This window comes from Nothoprocta perdicaria, unplaced genomic scaffold (assembly GCF_003342845.1).
Source record: "Nothoprocta perdicaria isolate Ctin4 unplaced genomic scaffold, notPer1 scaffold_41, whole genome shotgun sequence".
NCBI lineage: Eukaryota > Metazoa > Chordata > Aves > Tinamiformes > Tinamidae > Nothoprocta > Nothoprocta perdicaria.
In genome coordinates, this window is record NW_020455655.1 from 3,662,456 (window position 1) to 3,676,980 (window position 14,525).

Sequence of the window (14,525 nt, forward strand, 5' to 3'; positions counted from 1 at the left end):
TTAAAAAGGATATGGCAGTTCGTAAACTTCCGTACGATTAATCTTGCAAGTCAAGGAATATGATGCAGCATTGGGTATTTCGTGCATTTTCAGGTAATAGGAGACCAAAGGACTTTGCCCACCAAGTCTGAAGAGCACACGCCTGCATTCTGGATCTGGGCCGATGTAACAGGACTGTAAAAATGAAAGAAAAATCAGCAAAGCATATTATTATCTAACTGTCTGCAAATAAAAACAGAAAAGAATAGGAACTTCTGCATACATATTAACAGKTTTTTCTGCTGACAATGTCTTGTTGAAAAAATTCTCTGTTTTAATAAGAAGTATTACATTATATACTAGTGATATAGGCAAAAGGAGGATGCCCCCTACATGTTGCKACTATATAGGTAATTTCAGTCAGTAGAGTTAATTTTGTAATGCAGTTCATAAATGTTTACAAAAACAAAGCTCTTTTGAATGTGTTACCTCTTCTACTGTTTCTGATTCCTTTGGCACGTCATTTGTAAGTTCACTATCTTCACTTATTTCTCCATCTGCCATATGTTTTACATCTTCAAGTAGATCTTCGCAACTCATGTTCTGTACTAACAAACATATAAAGATCATACACRTCACTTATTGACAATGTGGGTTTTGGAGGCTTTCTATTCTTCTTAATGCAGCATATTCTTCGTAATGCAGGAACACATTCTGAGCAAGGCACTTTCAGGGAAATGTTAATAAGCCAAACTTGCTTAGTACATTAAAACACACTCCCCCATGAAAGCTTCCAGATAAAACCTTTTGCAAAGACATTGCACTATACATGATGAATCAGTTGATGAAAAATGGTGCTAAGAAGACTATTTAATCCATGTTCTTTAGCTTAGAATATTAAACTACATTATAGGGAACATACCGATCTGTTGATTCTTTGGGAAGTAGAAAGCATCTTACTAATACCAGGAATAACACACAGATAACTTCACTATCTCAGCCATTTCAATAAGAGTATAAATAATTACAGAGTCCCAAGGTGGCAGACAGTACGAAATAACAAATAGCTGGGCTCACAAGACTTGGAGTTCCCCATCCCTGCCTACTTATTAAAAATAAGAAGCTGTAAGTCAGAGGGACAGGAGGATTCCACATTGTGCAGCCTGCAGAGGAAGCAGGATGAGGTGATTTTGTCTGTGCACCACACAGAACCATTACCCATTCCATAGCACACACATACACGTTGCCCAAGTGCAAACCTTACGTTCTGCAAAGCTCCTCTTGCGGGCAATTCTATGTTGCAATAAGAAATGAGTAAGACAATTACAGAACAAATGGAATATGCAAGAATGACACAATGAATTTTTTAAATAGATCTTCGGTACCATAATATACATTCAGGAAAGCCGTTAAAGCTGCTGCCTTCTTGGATGTTTTGAAACAAACAAGCGAAAAATGAGTTCTAGCTTGAGTTGTAGTTTTACAGTAAATTGCTAGGCATCCATGTAGACAAAGCCAGATCCTAGCTGGGCAAGCACATCTTAGCCACAGGTTATAAAGCAGACACAGATGTACAAAACTATCAACACAGGAAAACAAAAGTTTGGAACAGCAGGGAGAAAAGCTTTACATTTTTGCATAACAGGAAATCCACTGAACAAAAAAAGAATTACAAATAACCACTAACATGCCTCATTTGCCTTAAAGAAATACAAAAGCCCCTAAAACAAGAAATAACCTCACTGAATAAGAACAACCACAAAGTGAAGAAGTTTCTTTCAAAAAAGAAAAAAAAAAAAAAACAAAAAAACTCTGTTTGAACATAACGTCTCAGTGCACAAAATAGATGAGCAGAGGACAAAGAACTGCCATGAAACCCAAGCTGAGGTAACTTCCCCAAGTTCTGCTATCASGACACAAACACCATTTCAAAAACGGGTTGCTGCAATGCCAGTTATTCCAAAGACCTTCACAACAATTTATACGCTCGCAAGCAGAATGTGCCAGCGTCWGGCTCCAGACTACTGAAAATCAGCAAAAGGGGAAAAAGAAGTTCCCAGCACTCCTAGATTAGTTAACTTAATTTGAACTCCTAAAAAAAAGCCAGACTACTAATTGCAAGAAAGTCTATGTAATACTGAGATGCGCTGCCTCATGGTACTGCACGAGTCTGTTTCTTGGGACTTCTTGTTCTCCCTTAGCAATAAACACAGCTTATGTAGGTTCATGCACCATTTTCAAGCTATGCCATGTGCACAGCCATGCAGATACTCAGGTCTCCTCAATTTCAGAYGCATTTAAGAGAAATTTGTTTAAAAAAAAACGAAGTACAAAAGGGAAAGAGGCATGGACAAACATACACACGGGCAATATCGCTGTAAAAACAGTGGAACACTTTGGTGTTTCTACTTCAACATTTCTAGAGTCTCTCTGGGGATGGAGGCAGTGCTCCCCTCTATAAGCCTGCTAATGATTTTGAAGTGTGTCTGAGAGTTCTCTTAGCAAAATAACAATTGACAGAGTGCAAATGAGGCACTGTATTCAAGCACAGAGCTTCCTAAGACTGTGAATGGAGCTTCAACCAGCAGCGCTGCAGAGATGTGAACTGCAGCCATTATATTCCCACATGACTGCTGTGGCTCTCCTGGAACATGCCTGATCACCAAGGATGAAAATCATCTTTATTGTCTCAGCAATCTTGGCTATGGTCCATCGTTTCAGCCCCTCAGCAGAGGCATCTGTACTCTCTGATGCCTTGGCATTAGAAGCTAACAGACATCGTTGGATGTTTCTGCTTTAGGCTTCACAGACGCAGCTCAAGACTTTCTAACAACCGATTTGGATAAAAATACTATATCTCTAAGATGTGAATTTAGAGGGGAAAATGGATCAATGAATTTCCTGACTTAAATAAAAATACAATCTAACCTTGCTCAGGAGCTTGTGTTCAAAGACACACTGTTGGGAATAACTGCTGTGTCCCACAAGAAGATCTTGCACACTGCTTGCACAAGTGACAGGCAYAAATAAAAATCCTTTCATGGAAAAGTGCAGCAGCAAGCAGGTAGGGAAGGGTGCGAAGGACTGATCCATAACATGTAGCTATTACTATATTCAGATTTCACTAGTGCAGGGTGTTTCTGAGGAGGAAACACCCTGGCCAGGAACAGAGAAGACAGGCAATAGGGTGCTGAGGACACAAGTTACCTTGCTGAATAAAATCAGGAGTGATCGCAAGTCTTTCTGGTGCGCTCATGCCATGGAGTAGAGTTCCCCCTGGAAAGAAAGAAAGACAAAACAATGTTGTCAGAGCCCAACAGGATTAGTAACTAATAAGATGAAGCCAAGGAAGGTCTACTATCATCAAGGGGTTGCAAGAGGGGAAAAAAAGGGACAATGCTGTTGAAGAAAAAAAACACTTTCTCCTGCTACTTTGATCCCCAAAGGATCTCAGGGACCTAGTCACAGGCTAGRAGAGCCTCTAGCTAGGGAAAGGTGGCAGGTCACCCAGCTGGACCCTGTGAGAACAGCAGCGGAAAASTCACGTCTCAGAATATGGCCCATCCCTGTGGCCTGACAAGGCAGTAATGAGGATTTTATTGACAAGATCTGCAAAAAACRTGAATCACTGAATAGCCTTCCGAAATTGCAAAGAGAGAAGGGTACTAATATTTTTTTCCCCTTACTGAAACCACCAAGCGCAGTGGGACTCTCCTATGTGGTGATGGAGCACTGTTAGAAGCCACATTTAAAGGAATCTGAGTATCTCCTGATTTGTTGGCYCTGTCTTTGATAATGTTATGATTACAATTGGATCTAAAGAAGGACTGGTACTTCTGAAAATTGACCTGTTTTCCAAATTACATCATTTGGTTTAATTAAAATATTCCTACAAAATTTTCTGACTTGTGCAAATGCATGACCACTAGATATTCAAATCCCTGAGAAATTTTAATTCAACAACACGGTCAGTGCGTCAACAGGACTTCTCATGACCTCTCTCCATTCTCCTGACCTCACTCATCACTGCTCAAGAACAATGCAAAAATTACAGCCCTGAGGTTTCTTCCTCTGCCTTTCACATTTCTTCACAGTAAGTAGGTCCAGAAATCACTTAAACAGATACAAGTATATAAATAGTAAGGAAGAGTTAATCAAAAATAATAAGAACTAGAAAAATCCTGATTTTGACAGTCTTCTCAGCAACAGAATTAACATTAATTTACAGTCCACTGAAGAACAATTTAACTAAAGGCACAAAGTATCCTGCAGAACCTTTTTATTGCTGACAATAATACTTGGATTAGAATTAGCACAGCTTGATTTTTAAATCCCAAATTGAGTCTGCAGAGCAGGCAGTTAAAAAAAGGGTATTTTTTTTTAACTTGGAAACCAAGCAAACTTGATCTGGAAGTCATTAACAGATAATAAACATAATCTTCCCCCACTCACTCCCAAGATGCCATCTCTACAGTCACTTTCCAGAATACAGTTGTATTTTTACAACATGTCATCCTACAAAGCAAAGTCTTGCAGGCTTTCGTTTTATCTGATTTCTCCCTTACTGCTAAGGAATTAGCGCGTTCTCTTCAGCAGGACTCAGATCCTGACAAGGGGAAAGAAGTGGAGTGGAAGGAGGAGGAAGTGAGAAAACAAAGAAGAAAAGTAAAAGAGACATTCAGGAGTAAGTTACATCTTTACAAAATTATCGTATGGATTCCTCATTATGTTAAGTCATAGGCATAAGAAAACATATACATTTGATGCATTTACTGCTGATAGTAACATCACAGTGACTGGTTTTTCATCGTCCTATACAACTAAATCTTGTTAGCCTAGGCGATGAAATTAACGGTGGCAGATATTTATTTGAAGAACTTTTGGGTCTGACATATTGTTGCATTTACTAATATATAACCATAATACTGTACCTAAAAACTTATACTTCTAGCCTTTCAYAAACAATGAAAAATTCAGAAGCTTTGATCTATTTGAAAGAAATTCTGAATCATATTTTAATTCTGAATCAGCTGAACGATATTAAGCCTTGATGCTGTCATTAAAAGCTAGTCACTAAGGTTCTTACTGTTACTTCARTCTTGCTACAACTTTATTATTTCACTTTCCAAAAGYCTGGATAATTAAGACCTTACACAGACAAAACTTCCACTGACGTCAACTCATATTTTGTCTGGGTAGAACCCATATTGAATTCAGGTTCAGGTGTTTTACCAAAAAAAAGTAAAATCGGGCTCATTCTGCAATTAACTGTGTTTAGCCAATGACATCAAYGCCAGTGACTTTCTATGGATTGCTCGATTTAGGGCTTCCAACACAGCTTACAATGGCTGACAATAAAAGAACACATCTTTGCTTTAATTTTCTTGTCCTTGCTGGCTTTCATGAGTATGAGACATCTCTACTTTCTGTAGCCTACTCCAGTCATCAAAATGCAGATAAAGTTGTATTTCAAAGTTACCGCACRAGAGTTAGTTTTGTACAAACATATTATAACTGCCTCTTGCTTTAATATATGCACCTCTAACGTTTGCCATTCTTATAATCACTTAAATAAAATGCCAAAATATTTTAATGTAGTTAAGTTTTCTAAACTAGATACAGATGTTATGTTAATGAAGATAATTATGGGAGCTGTGCAGTTTTTGGAGCACTGTAATACTTTTCAAAGCTCTCTAAACTTACTTCAGATTCCAAATCTCTAAGCTCTCTAAACTCACTACAGATTTAGTCCAATTGTGACCATATACCCACTTTTGAACAAGCTTAAGAATGTAAGAATTTCAAAACTTCTCATTTATTATTTATTTACACATAAAGCATTTGCCTCCTTYTTGTGCTGACAACACAGAACACATTTGTCGTGTAAAATGGTGTAAGTTCTCATAAGGTAAACGCTGTGTACCTACAACAAAAATCAGGACTTCATAAATTCCAGCAGCAATACAAGAGAACAACTTTGACAGCCATCAGTTGACACTTACTGGGAATTCTCTCAAAAGCTTTAGGAAAAAAGAAGGGAAAATATATCTTTCCAGCATGGCTATAGGTAAGAATGGAATTAGAGAATTTAAAAATTAGTCTTTTCAAAGACTGAAAAATGACTGATTTGCTATCTGTTCCTTCTTATTTAAATATACAACGTGTACGTTAGGTTTTCAGCTTATCATCAGATGAGAAATCTTTAAAGGCAAAAACCATATTGAGGCTAGTGACCCAAAAGGTTTACAAGCGAAATRCTGCATCTGCCACATTATACTTGAGAATCTTACTTCTCTTAAAGGATAAAATAAGACTTATCTGCTTCTTTCCTATTGTAAAGTAAAAATGCAAAAATAGCTTTACTTGGTCACACTAAAGGTATACCTCGGGCATTATCCTATTTCCACCTCTGACTAATAATAGATGCATAGAGAGGTTTTAAGAGGATGGCAAGTGCACAGGGATAGAGCCACAGAGTYCTCTCCTAGCCACATGAAACTGGTGGTCTGGGAGCCACAGCTGCACACTCTGCATTTAATAGCCCTCCACAGATCTTCCCACTGACTGATTAACTTAGATGCTGTCTAAAATGTAGCATCTACATTGTCTGCTGGTGCTTAACTTAATGCTGTACCTCTGCTTTTTAGTGTCGTTTGATGTTCTGTTAGTCTCACTTCATTTAAAGCTAGGAAATATTAAAGCACTTACATAAAACTTGTCATAGGCAGCTGAAGATTTTTGTATATTAAAATAACTTGCAAGCAGAAATCTCTTCCCAAAAGGTCTTATCACAGGATACCACAGGAAGAACAGAAAATTTTCCTGATTTTCCCAAACTACTGGACAACGTCTTTTAGATTTACTATTTTCAAACTCTTATAACCAAAACTTATATAATAATAAAATACTAACTACATAATACCAATTTAGTCAAGCATTCCGTGTTACATCACACTTCTCTGAGAGATGATTTAACAACATTTATAGCATCCAGTATTTSAAATTCATCTATTTTCCCCACATTTTCACTGCAAAAGTCCAGCAGCAAAAGATCTCACAATTAGGTACTAGCAGTTACAGTAGTATCTTTTACAAATGAGCCTGTCTGTAAACCAAGATGTGCAACAGTTAAGAGTTCAAGTGCACTTATCTCAGTCCTTAAAATGAGCAAGTGCATCCCACTTAATTCAGTCCTTAAACAAGCAAATAGATTGAAGTTTAAAGTAAATAGCTTTTCTCAGTAGTGATTTACTCTGAGATGTTGTCATTCTGCAGCTATTTACTTTTTATGCTCAGTAGCCCTAGTGTGAACAAAAGAGGCAGAAAAAGCAAATAAACTCAATCAGAAGAGTAAACCAGCTCCAATCCACATCTACTTTCCAGGACAAATACATATATACATCTCCCCAGCAGAAACAGTTCTCTGTTTATAATTATTAGAATTATGCAGGCATTTTTTTAAGCAAACTTGTGTGCATTCAAAATTCTGTCTAGGAAAATTAAAGAATAAATGATTACATCAACATGAAAAATGCAATATAACGAGTGACAAACATTTCCATTGCTCGTAAATTGACATACACGATGCTCCACAGGCTGCCTAGTACACAGCTTACTGATAGACCTTTGAACTGGTGTGTCAATCAAATAATACTCAAAAAATATATAACGTTCTAGTCAAACCCAATTGCAACAATATAATATCCTTTTGCTGCTAGTTCTACTGCCAAACTCTATTTYGACAGCTACCAATATTGTTTCCACCACTAGAAGCATTTATTCCCTTTTTCCACATTTTTTCCTTAATTGATTTTTTTTTCAGTTTTTATTTATATGAAGTATTTTCTCTAATCCACTTCCAACCTACAAGAGAGAAATACTGGATTAGTGACCTGAGAACAAAAGCTGTAGCAGCAGAAGGTTTTAAAGTGTCTTACGGGTTCATTTAAATACAAGATGAATCAACATAACGATATTGAAGAACCATTGACTATTTCAGTATATAAAGAAGTCTGATTTCCATAATTAGCTTGGGGTTTATTCGGAARCATGTTGTATAGATGGTCCTGAGCTAGTCATGAAGTCACAGGCAGGACTGTAATTTCTACCATCCCTAACTGAATGCATGCAATATTTTAAGTATTTGCAAAAAAACAGAACTATTATGATAATCATTAGCTTTCAAGGAATTGCTTTTGTTTATACCCTCTTGTGTGCCTGCACATGAGCAAAACTTCAGAGCAYGTGAGTATGCAATGCACTTAAAGAAGCCTTTCTTGGGAGCAGCTTTTATAATGTAGTAGCTTTTATAAAGTAGTAGAGCGGCATTTCATTTTTCTCTTCCTCAGATTAATTAAATCATGCTGTTCTTGTTGGCTTTAATGTATTAGGAATACTGTTTTTTTGTTTTTTTCTTTTGTTTTCAAACAAACATTTAGAAGCTTCAGCTGTATTTGTGTACTAATATCACTGATACTGTACCACCTAACGTGCCAGGCATGCTCCTTGCTCCSTACTGAAATGCAGCACTGCAAAATCTCTAAGTTGCCTACAGGGGTTGGTTTTTTCATCGCCCCAAAAGCAGCAGGACATGTAAAGTTTGTTGTTAGTCTGAAGTGCTTTGAATCAACTGCCTCTGGTGACCAAGTGACAGTTTTAGGAGTTCCATTTCTTTCAGGACGCGTTACTTTGACAGCACCTTATCCATTAGCTCACCTGCACAAATAGGACACAGCACGGAAACCTGTCACTCAACCGTGCTAGGCCCTAACAAAATATGGCACTAACAGTAAGGAACAAAAAAAAAATCCTTGTATYGACTCGGATATTATCTTTCTCACTTAGCATCTTACCAATATTTTTTCTCACCAATATCTTAATGCCTAAAGGGAAGCAATGACACTTTCTGGTGTTAGCAGAATAATTTACAAGTGTCGAGTAATACTGGCCCAGTTTGAGAGGGGCCAAGCAGGCCACCCAGAAAGATGGAATGTCACGACTGGCCTCCAGAATATTTTTTCCTGTTTTTGCAGTGCTAGGTAATAACTGAAACAGTGCCTGGCCCTGACATCTGCTGCTGGTTGAGATATGTGACTATCTTTTCCAACTTCAATCTGAGTTACATTTTGAAAATCATGAATTCCCACGAGTTAGTGTCAAAGTCTGATAGGGAAAGTGAGCTAGTTGCCTCCTATCCTCCAGGACTTAATATTAGTTCTGGATGGAAACAGCTGGAAACAATATCACATTTGCTACAATAAATTTTCAGAGGAATTTGTTGAAAATACCTTATATTACAAAGAGCCAATTTAGAAAATGGCCTTATAAATCAGTGGTACATACAGCAAGGGCCATATGAGCAAACTGCTTGAGCTGATTACTTAACCACGTTGCATAGGACATATTTAGAGCTAAACTGACATCTTCTAGAAACATATGACAATCCAGGTGCCATTTTGACCCACACTTTGAATCCTCAATTGTCCTCAGTTAAGAGGAGCCCAAGCATCTCATGTCTATGATTAGTAATGATTAAGCTCTAAGTGGGTCCTGCAATACTTCATCTGCAGCTCCTGTTTATTTTAGTMGATGCTTAATATGTAGAAACTTAAAATGAACTCTGAGTTTCCTCCATTGCTGTCATGCATGACTTGCATTATATTAACTTTTACTCTGCTGTTTTATCCCGGCTTAAGGGAAAGCATTTAACCCTTTAAAAATCTATTATTTTTCATTACTTTAACTTAAAATGCATACTATGAAGATTATCATTAATTACTGTAACGTGTCACAAATAGTTTCACGTTAGACCTAACCAAGATCCTTCTGCACAAATCTACCAATGTCATATTCATTGGCTTCAAGGCAGTTGTTTCTAGTTTAATAGAATTATAATCTCTGCTTCCAATGCAAATAGTTTCTTGCAGCCAAAGAAAGCACTGTAGGTTGTAGCATCTGAGAGAAAAAATAGTTTACTCTAGGCTGACTAAAATAAGCCATGAACGTTTTTTTTTGAATTGAACTTAACCTTTGTTACRGACTGAATTGATTTCTACTTCTCACTGGTAAACTGGGGACACCTGCTAATGAGGCTAATAAACTCTAGACACTTTGTGTCAGATCCCTAACAAGCTCCYCCAAAGAAGTCAGTGCCTGCTATACGTCAGTCCTATTTCCATAGGAAAGGAAGAGATTTCCACTATGGTTTGAACCAACCTCCATGTGAGAAAAGACAAAACAGAGCAGCAGTTACCTTGAAAATCAGATGCCCAGTGGGAAAAGAATAGTGAACCATGAGCAGCATGAATAGAAAATGAATAAATCGTTAACTGCTGGATTGATACTATGGAAAGATCATTTGTTCCTTTTGCTCTTCCATACTAACCATTGCTGCGAAGTGCACTGGATTAAAGCAGACCCTTTAACTTTTCTCACTTTTTCCAGTTTCAGCACCCAAGTGGAACACGCTCTTTGTGTCTGCTTCCAGGCTGAGTGGAAAGTTGGAACTGTAATATTCCCAAASACGGACAATAAACCACAGATCATCATTTTTGCAGGTGTAAGTATGTAAAACTGCATTTTACTTTCAGTCTCCCACGCTGTGGAGAGCTATTTTGATTAATTAAATTAATGGCTAAATTGAGGGATATGAATACACAAACATTTTAGCTTTGCTTCCTATCTCTACATCAACATATGGGTTAAACCATTCAAATTTCCCCAAACTTTTAGTAAAGAATTAGTGTAAAGCAGTGAGAGGGAAAAAATGACTGACTACTTTTTTAAACATGGCCAGCAAAGCACCATGCTGAGGCTCTGAATACAGTGCAGAAAGTACTGGAAACATATCTCCATTTAAAAAGCAGGCTAGTTTCCACACACACAAATGTATGCTCAGAATAGCAAAAAGCTTCAACAGGTGCAGCCATGCAAGGAATTGCATGTGTATGCAGGCATGTGGGAGAGGATCTAGCAGCTCTACAACCTCAGATATTTTCCTACAATTTGAAATTGTATCTCTAAATATTTAGTATACAGGCTTATCTGTTTGTAATTTAAAAAAAGAAAAACAAAAAACAAAACACTRTATTTGTCTCCTAACTCATCTCTTAATGAAAGTGACAGAATAATTTATCCAGACAATAATTTATCCATACAACAGACTGGATTCATAGCAGGCTTAAGTAATTTGCCATGCTGTAAAAAGATAAAAGAAAATAAGTTACAAAATATTTAACTTTTTAAATGCATAAAATACGCAGTAAAATATGTAACAAATTTTCTACTCATTTGAGTCTCCTAGGGCAAGGACAAAAACAGTGCATTCATTTTAGAAACTTATTCTGCAACAGTTTAATTTTAAGATATAGCTGGCCTAGCGTAGTTAATCAAAAGGGATTGATTTCTGACAGCTGTTATTGCTTGAAAAGTTAGTATCTAGGAATTCTGTATCGATTTGAAAAGGCATCTGTTTCTAGAATGTGTAAAGCTCTGATAAAGCAGAGATAATTTATCTGCTTTCATTTTGTACAATAAAGCTGCTCTTAATATTCTTATCCTTATCTTATAATATTGCATGTTAAATAGAGTGGCTTTATCACRCCATCAGTTTTCAAGCAGAATCATTGAAGTCAGGTGGGCTCTCTGCTCCAGAACGGAAGGAAAGATATGATCCAGTATCATCTTACCKGTAGTGGGAAAATGGAAGAAAACTRATTATTTCTAACTACAGAAAGTTAAATAGTAAAGGCTCTACTACGCCACTGATTTTCAAATTGTTTGCTCATTGTTAAAAGTGAGGAATATACTTTCTAAGGTATAGCTAAATTCATACATTATATTATGTAACTCAACATATACAAAGTTTATATTTTATATAATTTTATATTATRTTAATAAAAACATTACAAATTTAATAAAATTTATAGACCTTGCAACAGCTGTGGGGAAATAATAACAAGAGAAATGCATTCTTTTTTTTTATTCAAGAATTCTTTTGAATTATTTATTTTGTGATTATTCATTCTAAACATAAAGTACTATTGTAAAGAAAAACTGATGCACTTTTCTCAGCCTTGAGGAAATATATTCTAGAAATAGTGCATTCATACCCAAGATCTGTTTCTGTTTCTTTTCCATCTCTCTGCATCTTATTCACTCATTTATTCAGCAAAACTCGAGACTGGCACTGCACATCCTGAATAAACAATTCTGGTGATGCAGCTGTGTCTCCAGCAAAAGCAAAACTGAACTGCCTTCCACAAACCAGCCAGCAGTGTCTTCCAAACAGAAGGTGGAGCTAATGATTTTTACAGAGGGTTAGGGAGTGAGGATAGGAAAGGCTTTCTGTGAAGAGTTGGCAAGAAGAGCTCTGTTTTTGTACTGAAATCTAGGACAGACCTGTGTGAACAACACAACATACCATTCCTAAACATAAGCACATAGCAATCTGTGTGGACATGCATGTATTCCTTAGTATACAGCACAAAAAAGAGTGACATATGATGACWTAAGTCTACTAGAAAGCTAAGCCAGCAAGGAGGGAGATACTCACTAAGTGSCTGTTCTCATTCTCAAAGCAGCTGCAAGGAGCTGAATTGAACTCATAAATTTATTTAACTCTATTAACTGTCTCATTTCGTAGCCTTGGAAAATCTACACAAATWAAAAAGTTAAACCAAGTTACAAAAATTAAACCAAGGATCTTGAAAGACAAATTTGGTTTGCATTCAGGGTATAATTTCAATACCTGAGACATTAGCCAAAACACACCAGCTATAACTCAAATTACGTCCCAGGTTGCAATCTCCTTGCAGACCAATAGCATGAAATTGGCTACCAGGGAAATCCAACAAGCTCAAGCAGACAGAAAGYGACTCCCCCCCTCCTTTCTTCAATGGGAGTAAAGACATTTTTGACTCATGAAAATGCTTCCAAAATGGAACACTTAAAAGATGAGAACAGTTTATAAAACACAGCTGAAATATTTGAAATTATATAGTGTCAAAAAGAGAATAACAGTCGACCAAATAATAAAAGCCAGTTTGCCAAAGTAACATTTAAAAGAACCTTTAATCTTTCCATTCTTTTCAATTCTATAGCTGTTTTTTTCCCAAACAAAGTATTTCTTAAAATTATTTATAATATCTGGCAGAGAAATAAGAGCTCTGTAAATATGATGAGAGTTCAAAGTACTTTTGTGTGTAGTACATAGCAATACATTCATCTACCACTGAAATGCATCCATGTCTGATAGGAATAAGCATCAGGTCAAAAGAGTRCAGAAGAACTAGGCAGTTTAGTGTCTAAAGTGAAGAATATTTTGCCTAAATCACCTGTAAACAGAATTTCCCCAGCARAATGAACCTTTCTAGCATTAACTTGAGTACCTAAGGCATATAGTAGAGGTCTATAGTAAAGAGAGAGTTCTAAGCTCTGCAGACTACTCTGTCTACTCAGCTTTTTTCTCAATAAAGAGTAAATTGTCCCACTTCCCAAAGCCATGTCTGAAGGAGAATGGGGAAGTCTGGAGGAGAGCTTCTTCAATTCTCCTGCCATATAACGGAAGWCCAGCTTGGAAAGGGCATCAGAGCAGATATGCTTTGAAGTACCTGACAACGCAATGAGGCTAACATGAAAGGAACTGAGCCCTGTCACATAAGGTATCAGTCTGCTGCTTTGCTGAAGGACTACTGCAGATCTACTGTGAAAATTGCAGAGCTCTGTGTTTCRGGTTTGTTTAACTGATGAAAGCAGGTATGTAGGCACTAGTTAGAATAGCAGTCTCTCCCATTTCTGGTTTCTGGAATCAAGACAAGAAACGTAGAAAACAATTGGCAACTTATGTAAAGATACAGAGAAGCTTAGCAATTAGTAAACAGAGCCTAGTAATTAAATTATTACTCTTGGAATAAAGTAACCATTGTCACTTTCTGGTAGTCTTACCAGACAGGCCAAGTAGTGAATAAACTAATAAAGTAAAGAAAAACAAGACAGATCCTCCCRACCCAACCTCATCACCTCTAGATGCAGGATTGCATCAAAGAAAATGCAGAAAAAGCCTGCGTGTAACCTAGCTGTGATTGCTTTGCCCAAACCCTTTGTTGACAAGAATGCTTTATTTTCCACGACTATTAGTGGAATGCTCACACTTTAAAACAAAAACAGTAATTTCTGATAGTTTGTAGAGTTTGCCTATGTGGATGTCAGATATTTCTCTGTTATTAAGAGCCAGGGTGAGTTTAATCTGAGAAGAGATCAGTTGGCCTACATCATTAACACACTTCTACAAACAGTGGATAAAACAGTTTTAAATTACCAGAAGTTGCATCATTACAGATTATTATTTTAGCATTGTTAGCCCTCTATAATATGATGTTGCTCCCATAGGAATACTGATTAAAATAGGAACCAGATGGGCTTTTCATGACCAGATTGAAAAAGATAAACAACCAGAAAATCAATTCAAATAAAAAGGATGCCCTGGGGGTGTTTCTCAAAACTGAACAGGGAGAGTGTATGTATCTTTTAGAAGGGTGGGGCAGGAA

The 14,525-nt window shown here is 36.9% G+C and overlaps 1 protein-coding gene across 1 annotated transcript in view; it reads right to left on the reverse strand.

Annotated features, from left to right (window-relative positions):
• The window catches only part of FAM227B (family with sequence similarity 227 member B), a 22,866-nt gene continuing 8,341 nt past the window's right edge, over nucleotides 1–14,525 (reverse strand). The window contains exons 2-4 of the mRNA XM_026045812.1: nucleotides 3,187–3,255; nucleotides 469–587; nucleotides 1–174 (exon numbers count right to left, since the gene is read on the reverse strand). Coding sequence (XP_025901597.1) covers nucleotides 1–174; nucleotides 469–587; nucleotides 3,187–3,255 — 362 coding nt within the window. The remainder of the gene's footprint in view (nucleotides 175–468; nucleotides 588–3,186; nucleotides 3,256–14,525) is intronic.